Source organism: Triturus cristatus, chromosome 12 (genome assembly GCF_964204655.1).
Source record: "Triturus cristatus chromosome 12, aTriCri1.1, whole genome shotgun sequence".
Classification (NCBI taxonomy): domain Eukaryota; kingdom Metazoa; phylum Chordata; class Amphibia; order Caudata; family Salamandridae; genus Triturus; species Triturus cristatus.
The window spans coordinates 534,137,655-534,149,813 of record NC_140595.1 but is presented as its reverse complement, the minus strand read 5'-3'; the positions used below and the strand labels follow the sequence as shown (position 1 = coordinate 534,149,813).

General features: G+C 42.2%; 1 protein-coding gene across 1 annotated transcript in view; it reads right to left on the bottom strand.

Annotated features, from left to right (window-relative positions):
- LOC146776211 (uncharacterized) overlaps nucleotides 1-12,159 on the bottom strand; it is a 90,648-nt gene that overhangs the window by 65,684 nt on the left and 12,805 nt on the right. Inside the window, exon 3 of the mRNA XM_085637106.1 lies at nucleotides 7,724-7,730. Coding sequence (XP_085493232.1) covers nucleotides 7,724-7,730 — 7 coding nt within the window. The remainder of the gene's footprint in view (nucleotides 1-7,723; nucleotides 7,731-12,159) is intronic.

The following is a 12,159-nucleotide window of genomic DNA, read 5'->3' as shown; positions in this document are numbered from 1 at the left end:
TTGAGTGACTTACACCTCATTCCTCAGATTTTTCTCACTTTCTGAAGCTTTGGAGGTCTACAGCTACATGCTGTTTTGGCCCACTTCTGCCCCTGTTTTCATACATGGATTCTTGAACCAACTCACTAAGTGTTGGTGTCTTCTGGCTTGGCTGATGGTTGCAAACATCTGTTGTGAGTGAACCTCCGGAGTCTCCAAAATATTTCAATAATATTTTTTTATAGGCACAACCCAATCATGGTAATCCCAGTCCAGCCAGGAACCAACTGTCTAGAACTGGAATGTCGACACGTGATAAAGAATACAGAACATAAAAAACATTCAAACACTCCATAAACTACACAGTTATAACAGGTTACACTAAAAAAGTGCTTGATCGTGCTAAAAGTAAGGCTATCCCCAAGAGTAGGAAAGAACTCCTGTTTGGTGCTAAAAACAGAAAAAAAACATCACTGGACTACGCTTTATTACAACTTACAACAGGGAACATAATGAGGTTAATAAAATTAAATTGGAGGATACTCATGCCAGACCCATTAATAGATAGTAAAATCAGCAACAGACCTAGTATTACTTTATATATATAGAAGAAGGTTGCATTGCGCAACCAGTTCCTGAGAGACAAGATGGCCAGCACTGAAGGGCAGTTATAATGCAGGAAGTCTACTAGGATTTAGCTGCTGGGTTAAGAATGTCAGGGCGCCAAGCCTGTGAGTTGCATTTATATAGTTCCTTAACTCGGATGTATCAATGTATTTGAGTTGCCATTAAGTTTCCAGTATAGACATCCAGGGAAAGGTAGAGTTTGAGCCCTTCCCTAAACGGTTCTACAACCGGCATTTGTCTCAAAGCAATAGGTTGATCATTCTGGAGCCTGTATTCAATAGAAGACAAGGACATTTCCACCCATCTTTTGTCAAGCAGATCACCTAACATAAGTTAGACTGCCTCCAGCTGACCTCATATCTCCATAAGGGCATACCAGCCAGTAAACAGGATCCATTGGTGTGCTCATTCCTTGTAAAGTGGAGTGGAGTAAAGTGGAGGGGCATAGAGTAGCGTGCATAGAGTGGCGTAGAATGACGTGGAGAGGCGTGGAATAGAGTAGAGTGGTGTAGAGCATCAGAGTAGAGTGGCATGGTGTGGGATGAAGTGGCATAGAGCGCTGTGTAGTAGAGTGGCGTGAGGTAGAGTAGAGTAGATTGGCATAGAGTAGAGTGGCATGGAGTGGCATAGAATGAAGTGACATAGAGAAGAGTGATGTAGAGTAGAGTGGTGTAGAGTATACTAGAGTGATGTAGACCAGAGTGGTGTAGAGTGGCGTGGGGTGGCATGGAGTGGAAATGATGCATAAGTTACAACTTTGGTGTAACTCTACAAGGTGTGCTTTCCCACCCACGGGTGACATAGGCGAACTTGGTTTAATGCACCAGCAATTAATTCGAAAGACAAGTTATTGTAGCCCTGCAAGACACTATTCAATGTGTAATTAACATAGAAGTATTGCTTTTGGGTTACAAACAATCCCATAAAGGGCTCGGGCAACATGGAAAAAGCAACTGATGCTTATTTTGTTCTTCACAGTATCACACACACTGTAATAAGAAGAATGAACACTTTTAAGTTAAAAGTATTTATTACTACAGGAACAATTGGTTTCTCAGTACATCTAAAACAACTACACAGAGTATTATAAAAACAGCAACAATGCATGTTATAAATTCCAAGAATAAAATGAAGTTTTCCAGCATTGTTAAAATGCCATCTAGGACCTAACATCCTAAAGCCTACTTCTGTGCGCTATACTGAGAGAGCAAAGAAGGCAGAGCAAATTACAGTCTAGAGTATTTTAGAGAGAACAGACGCACTGCATACCTTGTTAACAGCAAAAGGCTGTCTTTATCAGTAGAGGCGTGAAGACAGTGTTCCCCATGAAGGGCAAGCACCCATTGCTGTAGCAGTCAATCGGTCTTCCTCTGGGACTTGGCTTTATCAGCTTTAGTCTTCAGACAAGATGTATCATGTACGAAGTGTGACATGTGCTGGCAGCAGGTGAGACTGTCTTTGGCATGATCACGGGCAATAATCTGAGCAAAAAACATCTCCTGACAAGCAGTCAAGTGGCAGTTCTTATGGAATTTCTGATTTACGGTTGGGAATGTCTGATGTAGATTATGTGCATCAAGGTCCGTGTCCCGGACGTTTCCTTATGAACATATAAGGCAAAAGGACGTCAACTCAGACTACACTATTTTGGGTATATATGTGTTCTTATTTAACCTTGATATGTTGAGGAGTAGACATTTGACCCAGATGAATGTCGCATTAGATGTTGTATCTATGTCATTAAATCGAAGAACTTGACGATATCAGACGTCCTGGAAAGGTATGGTCTGGTGACATCTGTGTTTAAAGGCAGACAAGACAATGATTTTGCATAAATCAGGGAATATGGCAACTTCCATTGTCTAAGTTAAGGAAGATGGTGGCTCCATGAATTAAAATGGAGTCTGGGAATACATAAGATGAAGTTGGACCTTAGGAACTTTACGTCAGAATGGACAATAGTGGCATAAAGTGGAATGGAGCAGAGTGGCGTGGCGGTGAGTAGAGTGGCATAGAGTGTTGTGGTGTAGAGTGGAGTGGCAAAGAGTGGAGTGGGGTAGGGCAGAGTGGTGCAGAGTGGCACAGAGTAGATTTGCAAAGAGTAGAGTGGTGTAGAGCAGAGTGGCATAGAGTGGCATGTTGTGGAGTGGTGTAGAGTAGAGTGACGTAAAGTAGGGTGAAGTGGTATAGAGTGGTGTAGCATGGTGTTGAGTAGTGTGGCATTGAGTAGAATGGAATAGCATAAAGCAGAGTGGCATAGAGTAGTGTGGAGTGTCATAGAGTATAATGGAGTGGCATAGAGTAGAATGGAGTTGCGTAGAGTGGAATGGCATAGAGTGGATTGGTGTAGAGTACAGTGGAGTAGTGTATGGCATAGAGTAGAGTGGTGGGAAGTGGCATGGAGTGGCATAGAATGGGATGAAGTAGAGTGGTGTAGAGTGGCGTGCAGTGGAATGGAATTGGAGTTGAATAAATTGGCATAGAGTGGAATAGACCAGAGTGGCATAGAGTGGAGTATCTGGAGTGGAGTGGCATAGAGTGAAGTGGCATGGCATGGAGTGACATACAGGTGAGTGGAGTAATGTAGAGTGGCATAGAGTGCAGTGGTGTAGAGTGGAAAAGCTTTGAGTAGAGTGGGGCAGAGTAGTGCAGTCATGGGTGTAAGTAACTAAAGCATAGATAGAGATGCCAGATGGGGTGAAGGTAACATAAATAAGAAGCGTAAAATATCTGAAAACTGCAAATGCATACAGTATCCTGAATTGATTCATTGTAAAGAAACCCCTATGTAAAATAAATGCCAATCTTTTGAAAGCAAGAAAAGCCAATGTAAAACAACAGTGCATCTTTTGAAAGCATTCTTCAAAATAAAAGTGCATCTTTTGAAATTATTCACATTGTACTTCCAGGAATAATAACGAAACACTTAAAAACAAAATGTGAGTTGCAAAAAGGTGAAGAAGAACAAAATTGAGGAAGAACACATACTTGGCCTATGCTCCAGGAAGGAGCTAACACAAGAAATGAAGGGAAGCCTATAGGAGCTAAGCATCCAAGGTTACGAAATGGGCAGGTTATAAACCCAGGGATTAGTACACAGCACAACTCATAGCACAGCGCATGCGATCTGATGGCGAGACCTAAAAACTGAAAAAGAGAGATCATGGCAGAAAGTGACCACTAGGAAAGAGCAAGAAGAAATTAGGTTGTGAGGATGCAGGCATAAAAATTATTCAAAAGAAAAAGATGTCCCTTCCTCACACAAAGTGAGTGTAAAGTTGGAGAAGAAGTTGGTTTTGAGTTAAAGAATCACCAGCAGACATGTTGTCAACATGTTCTACAAAAACCTTCCCAGTAGAAAGCACTTGCAATCTTTTGCACACAGGAACTGAGTGTTGAGATATGCTTATGGCCCGATTGAAAGAGGGTCATTGAACTTGTTTTCAGATGAAAAATCCAGATTGCATCCAAAAGGGGATTACAAAGGTCCTCGTATTTCCAGACACACAACAAATGGCAACAAATTGGTGGGAGTGTGCCTGACAAGTGAGCTGAAATTCTTCAAAAAAGCAGAATCGCTTTCCCAGAGTAGCCTGGTACCGGTGCAGTAATAATGACCATTTTTTCCATACCTTGTTAGCGGGCCTCTCGATGGGGTCCTTAATGATTACAGTAGCAGAGCTCAGTACAGCACAGCAGCAGTTCAGCACAGTAGCAGAGCTCTGATGAACCAGGGCTAATTTCAGGAGCTATATTCCTAGCATTGCTTTACAGATTGTTCACATACATTACGGCAGAGCCTATGAGATACTTCAGCCACGGATACGTTCCCATACGTATTTCCAGTACATAAGTTAGAATATTATCCTTGATATGGGATGGGATGGAATGCTCAAATTCGTCTTTACTCCATGGCATTATACAATTTTCCCTCTCTTGAACATCAGTGGTCATTTTCAATGTGTTTATGAAGGAACTGTGTTTATTGTATTTTACATAGGGATATGGAGTTCTTGAAATTGCTTGAATACTTTAAGAATGTTTTAACAATTCTTGATCCTCCTCTTATACATGATTAAATGGGGACATTTATGAAGAGGAGTGTGGGAAATTTAAATTTCGCATGCAAACTTTTGCGAAGTTTGCAAGCATCACACTTTGAGAAGGTTGCAATATGTTCACAAATCTTTGTTTGCAAGATAATTCTCCTTCAAAAAGTATTTTTTTTGCAAGGGACGCTTCCACTAAAAGTGAATTTTTGCTGAGATTTCTTTCTGCAAAACAATGTTGTGGATTTTTTTCCTTCCAATATAAAACTTGCAACCTTCTCAACGATTGATAGGCCCATGAATCGGGAGAATTATTATATTTTAGTGCAGCGCAGTGCAGCAAAGATAAAGCATATCAATTGATTTGATTCGGAGTTAATAAAAGTAAATTCCGACACCAAAATATTTGCCTTGATCTATGGCTGGAGAGGTATCTTTATGCTGTTGTGCAGCCAAGCTGCTGCACTGTGTTTCACTAGGGGGAGAGAGTATCGTAGAGCCACATCTACCAGATAAGGTGCTGCTGCTCTCTTCACAAGTGCTTGTGCACAAACAGGCACATAGCCCCATACACTTACCTTTGTACCAGGAAACATCATTTACCATGTAGTCTTTGCAACGAGGTTGGTACCCTGCATGTGGCGTTACCTTACGATACCTTACCACTCAAGTTGTTACAACAACTTGCTGTAGGGGGCGCCTTGTTGGACTGGTGTTGGATTTTTAAGACCTACTGTTACACAGACCGGAGTTGGAATAGTAATTTATACTATTCCAAAGTCCAGCGTCCCTAAAGCAAGTTGTTTGCTCAAGTAATGCATGGTAACATTGCCCGCAGGGTACTGACTGCATGGTAAAGGCATGCGGGTTAAATGCCTGCGGGGTTCGGCATACATCCCTTTGCACTACAGTGCAAAGGTGTGTGTGTGATGTCCAGTATAGGTTTTGCACTGGAAGGGTAACCTTCCTGTCCAACATACTTTCCTTAGACTAATTTAAAAACTTTTCACAGATTACATGTGTGGTGTTCAGTGCAGCACTTATTCAATTTATGAAAGTTTAGAAGAAATGAAAACATTTCTCCTTGTTAATGTTTGTGCCTTGGATGCATTTTTTTGTAGGAATGCCCTGGGAACACCCATGTACCACCCATAGGACGCCCCCTTGATGCAATGTAACACAAAGCACCATTTGTATTACTTTTAAGAGTACTTTCCAACAAATAAAAAAACACATCTGCTGGAAAGTAAATACTTTATCAATACTTTGTGTCTCTTTGCACCAATTTGTGACTATAAGTGCTACAGTGAGTTGTGGGACTTTTGATCAGTGTGTTCCTTGGGATAGCTTTTAAATTTTGACCAGTCCACCACCGACTCAGATATGAAATACAATCCCAAAGCAAAGGGCTTCATTGCACAAAAGTGTAAATCAGTATTTATCAAATATAAATGTATCAATCTTTTGCCACAGTGCTTGGGGCTTAAAACATCTTTGTCAACTTGTAGCATGTCCTGGGCGTGGTTTGTTTTCAATCGCAAATCGCGATAAACTTCAGGGTTTAGAGTTACCAGCAAAAAGTCTGTAACTACCACAAACCTGCGAGCTTGTGAGAGTAAACTACATTTTGCAAGTTCCCACTCCGAAAATCTGATAAATCAGTCCTGTGTATAGATTTATTCAGACGGAACATGACCCCACGCTGGTGGCATTTTACAGGTTTGTGAGTAAATCCATTTACGGGTGTAAAATCGCATTTTAGAAATCATAAACTTGAATCTGCATTCTTAGATTAGGCTATTCGCACAGTTTAAGGTTAAATAGGTGCGCAAATACCTTTGTGAATTGGTCGCTAGTGGGCATGTTAGATGTGTCGAAAATCAGTCATTCTAGAGCTCAGTTTCCCAACAAGGGCAGTTTTTGCTGGACTTAGGTTTTCTCTTGATTAGTAGAAAATTGGTGTCTTGGTCCAGCAATGTGATTATCAGCATCACTGAAAGACAGAATGCAGATCTGAGAACAATTTCAGTTTTTATTTTCAGACAGTCTTGACAGCCGATTCTTGCATAGTTCTGTGGTTTGGCTGGACACATGACCTTGAAGGCAGAGAGCAGTTCCACGAAAGAAGTGAAATACTAGCTGTGTGCGGTGTTTTCATTTCATATTTATCTCAGTGTTGTTGGACAGCTGAAGGCCAGAAGACACAGTGTGGGTTTTCCCTAATTATTGCAGACATTCGGATGAAAGATGTTCATAAGCCAGATTTTGGGCTAAAATTGCATGTGTGCAGTTTCAGACATCAATACAGACTCGCCAAGAATGGAAACTAGCATTGTCAAAGCTGGTAGGTTTGGCATTGTCAGGCTGGTGTGATGATTAATTAAAAAATAAAGGAATTGCTAGCATATGACATAAAAATAAAAAGGAAAAAAAAACATAAGGCTTGCAATACAAATTTGAAAAATTAAAAGTAATATAGGCATTGCTCATAACTTTAATAAACCAAAATGGGCGCTTCCTGTAGGCAGAGTACTAATATGGGCAGGGAAACGCTTTTTAAATTTAAAGCACTTCGCAGGAAAATAAGATTCTTATTGGCACAAAGAAAAAAAAATGTACTAGTGGCTTTGAATGACTGTAACCAGAGTACTTAAATTAACCATTCAAGGAAGGCAAAAATAAAGAAAAACGTATTTGGCAAAGAAAAGACACCCCCAGGCACTGAAGAGTTCTTTTTAGGCAGAATATGCACAAGTGATCACTCATACATTGCCGTGACTCACAGTGCAAGAGAGCCAATCACTAAAGTGGGGTGACGGATTGCTCCATGCTGTAATATGGTATGTACAAACAACCTGTGATTGATCCCCTACATATGCTTCTGTTCTTTATGGATTTTGTTTGATTATTTGAGGCAGGTGAAAGAGTGTGTGCTGTCTGTAGGCCAGACGTAAAACATATCAACTGCGCTTTCTTAGCTAATGCAGCACTTTTCCCACATGTCTCTTTTTTGAAGCTCTGCGTTCAGGTACCTTGCCTGCTGCTATTTCATTGCTACTCTCATTAACCACTGGGCTGGATCACCAGAGATTGTAAGGGTCCACATGATGAAAGTGAAGAGGACGGATTTACACACAATTGTGATCAAATCCAGTCTTCCTATTTCCTTACTTGACGTAGTTACAGAGGCCCTAAGTGGTCTCCAACTTTATCGGTTTCTTTTTCAGTCTGTGCCAGGTCTTTAAATTTTTTTTTTTACAGCTTGTGTCTATAAAAAAGGTGGAGGGTGTAACAATTTTGAATAACCTTTCTGTTAAAAATGTTTTCTTAATATTGCTCTTTTCGTTCTGTCTCATGTGATGGTCTCTTGGTTTAACTGTACAGTAATGCAGCCTATACTTCTAAAGGCCTGGTTACAAATACGGCAAGAAATTCCGAACTCTGAACAAACTCCTGTTTGAGCAGGAGTCAGAATTCCAAGCTGTGCAGGGCTTATAGCACCTAGTAATAAACCAAGTGCAATAAAGTCCTGAAGAGCCGCCCAGGAATTTATTTGGGGGAGGGGGGATACCCCCATATTTACAGGGACATACAAACTTTGGTGCAGTAAGCACCAAAATCCACCTGTTATTCTCCAGGGGTATTGGATTGTATTTTATGGAATACATTCTGACTAGCCTTCCAAGGCACTTGTATTAAGGCCCTATGAGTGTAGTCCAGAGGTCTTCAAACTTGTTGATGCCGAGACCCCCCTGTCAACATTTTGAGGCGTAAGGACCCCCTCCTGACAAAAAATTCTAAACCTGTAGGCAGGGCTACTGGAATTATGAGGCAGGTGAGGACCAAATTACGCGACAGGTTTGACTAAATTGCATGGGATGAAAATGTAAATGAGGTTATGTGATGCCGTGTATTTTGGGATAGCATTGCTTCATTATTTTGACATTTTTTACACACAGTAACACTAAGGAAAGATTTCACCCAATCAGTACCCGTTTATAACCAAAATACAGCAATTATCATCAGAAACATTTCTAGTCAACCTTTGTGAAGGGCCTTCCACCCTCCAGGATTACGTGCTGCCACATTAGAAGCTCACCTGGCCCTGGCGGGGAGAAGCAGGGGTCCCTTAAAACCCTGGCGGTTTTGTGCAGAGTTAAGCAGTTTACCCATGCAGCTTTCCTCTCACCCCCTCCCTTCCATCCCTCTCTCCTCTCCTAACCCCGGACCCCTCTCTCACTTTGCAGGCCATTTTGTTTCACCCCTTTTTACATCTTCTGAACTCTCCCCATTCAACCTCTCACTTTAATCACCTCTTGCCATTCTGTCTTTTCACTGCCCTCATCTCGAACAGTCTCTCGCATTTATCTCATGGCCTCTCTGGCCCTGTCACCTCCCGTGCCCCTCAGCACTTCTCATTCACCTCGTCTCTCCATTCAAATTTTTGTCTATTTGTATCTTACACCTCTCCAGTCACCCCATTCATCTTTCACATCTCCCCTTTGTTCTAACAGAAGCCCCCACCTTCGGCTCACACTCACTTCTTGCGTGTCCACACTTCTCTTCGGCAATTCGCATTTCTCCTCATCCCTGACCTCTTCAATCAAATTCTCTCACTCCCTTGCTGTCCTCTCTCATCCTCTCATCTCTCCTCACCAAGCATACGGGTCAGACCCGTATTCTCCTCTCTGCATGTGCCACTCTGCTAATTGTTCCCTAATTCAAGAAGGCATGAGTTGTCTGTCTCGCTGTTTTGATGCAGGCCGCACAATTATGAAACGTGCATCCTCCTTTGCTTCGCTCCACCAAGAATCTATTATTCTTTAGGAAGATATAAAAACCTTTCTCAATGCTCTGTAGGTTACCCCATTTGGCTGGTTCTCCTTCCCCTTCTGTGTATTTCTCATTTGGCTTCAAGCAGCAGATGGCTATTACCCCCAGGACACCTTTTGGTAACAGTAGCGTACTACAAATGTAAATAATAATAGGCAGAAGCAGGGGAGTCACTAGACCAGAACTTCGGAGGGGGGTGCTAACACTCCCAGCCAGGGCTGGTCCAAACACTGGTCGCACACCGTGCAACAGTGTTTTTTGATGCCCCACCCCCATTTCCTCCTTCTCCATGAATTCCTTCACTGCCACTCACCAACAATGCACCTCATCTCTCTATAGCACCTTTCTGACAAACATTTAATTTTTTATAGCGCTACTCATAGTTTACTCACACTCATTTCTGTGATCTGCATGGTACATGTTCAATGTAGCAGGCACATTAACCCTCTGCACTGTGTGGGTGACAAGAGTGCCCATGTGAGTGCGCGGTGAGCGATGCAACAGTGTGAGAGTAGGGCAAGAGGAGTGACTGCAGGGTGAGTGAGGTGGCGTATGAATTTACGTGCGGATGCAAGTTCAGAATGGGATGAATGAATGTATGATTACTGATGGGCTTGTTTGAGTGAGTTGCATATTGAGCAGTGAGGGGCCCAGGAAGCTCTGCACAAGGGAATAAAGGCTCTGCCATATTTCTTTTAGGTAGAGAGGGGCACTCTGTGATAGTTTACAGTAAACCCCATGGGGGCAGATTTACAAGCCCCTTGCACCACTGTTGCATCGCGTAGTGAGTCGCACAGGCGGCTTAACCTGCTGAGTGATATTTACAAGCACACGTAAAGCCACCTTGTGTGGCTTTACCGTTGCTTGTAAATATCGCCCCGGTGTTCCTGTGGGTGATCCCATGCTACACCCATGTCCTCTGATGCATTTCCAGATTTACGAGCAATCGTAAATCAGGAAATGCGTCAGAATGCTACACCACCCTAGAGGTGGCATTGCGAGGTGCAAATGTTTTCATTTCTCCTTGTTTCTTTCCTCTTCCAATGTGTGCTGCATTCTACAGCATGCATTGGAAGAAGAAATCACCTCAATTGATTGTTTTTGTGCTGGAAGGTGCTCCTTCCTGCACAAAACTAGACTACCATCCACTTCAACTAATAATCCGCTTTTCACAAAGGTTTCAACACAAAGGACCAAAGAAAATTTTACTCTTGAAGGGGCTTGTCGGTAAACACCAATTATCCCACACCTACCACCCCATCTTAAAAGATACTAGTTAAAACTGAAAACGTTGAGGTGCATCGTAACTTCAGTACAATGATGTGAGGTTTTGCCAATGCAAGAGAACATTGGTTCAATTTTTCTAGTACTAAAATAAAATAAGTTTATCTGCAAACTTTCAAAATCTATATTAAAATGGAATATTGACCGTTTTGAACAGAGACATACCTATGATCCTCCAGGATTGCTCAAGCCCTTGCATTTACCGGTGCCCCCCACTCCACAGCAGTACATTGAGCTGTTCATGAAAACCAGCTAGAGAACTTTTGAACAAGTTTGCTAAAGTTTTTTTCTACTTTAATCATGTTCTACATTTTGCATTCGATGAGAATGTAGGTCTTTTTGTTTATCTCTACACACTACTTCTATCATGGCTCCTTTGTTGAGATGCCACAATTTGCTGGAAGTTGCAGGTGGTGGGAAGCGTCACTCATTTTTGTGGGGTTAGGACTTTATTATCATTTGACTTCGACCGAGATCAAGAGCAAGAAAGGCAGGAAAGAGAGGAGAGTAGGAAGAGACAGATAGGATAACAGTGCCGAGGAGAACGCAGGAATGAAAAGGAGCAACAAGGAGAGAGAGCAAGTGGAGGGGGGAAGGGGTGGAAGAAAGAGGCATGAGGAGGAACGAACATTAGGCAGTCTTTGTATCAAGCAATTCCGGCATTCGGCAACGATGGCGGCTGGCTCCCATTAACAAATGTGGCTTCTGCGCTTATTTTTATTTATTTATTTTTACTCATGCAGCACTGAGTGCCCCTAAATGCCCTCCAGCACATCTAAGTGGTTAAAGGAGTTTGAAATTAGTGTCAAACGTGGGCTCTGCTGAAGCTTTGTCGCAAGGCAGAGGGCTCACAGATGTGACTCTTCTCTTCTGACGCCAATAAATTCAACACATTTTGAAAAACGGTTCATTTAGTCGTGCTTTTGCCTCTGATTGGATTTGGTTGTCTGGTTCAAAGCAAACAGCTCGTCTCCAACCTAATTTCTGCCCATTAGATGTTTTGAAAATGAAGACATTGAAGTTCATGCTGCGTTGTTTTAAATGTGCTTTAGATGGAGGGGTTGTTATTTCCGCGTCGTGTCTGCCGTGCTCTGCGCTGTGTGTGGCTGCTACTGCATGTTCTGCATTAGTTGCAGCTGGTTTGGTCTCTTAGACCAAAGTCCTCTGTCACTCAAGTCGGTGGTTATTATCGAGGGGCACAGGAAATGCATTGTCTCTATCCCTGGGTCTTGAAAGGGGAAGTGAAATTATGGGGTGTCCGTGGAATGGCAATCGGTGGCTGACAATGAAAGAGAGGAGAGGGAAGTATTAGTAGAGGAAACATTTGAAAAACTGCAAATGAATCAAGGATCAAATAAGTATCGGTGAAGAAAACGTAACCAGAGAA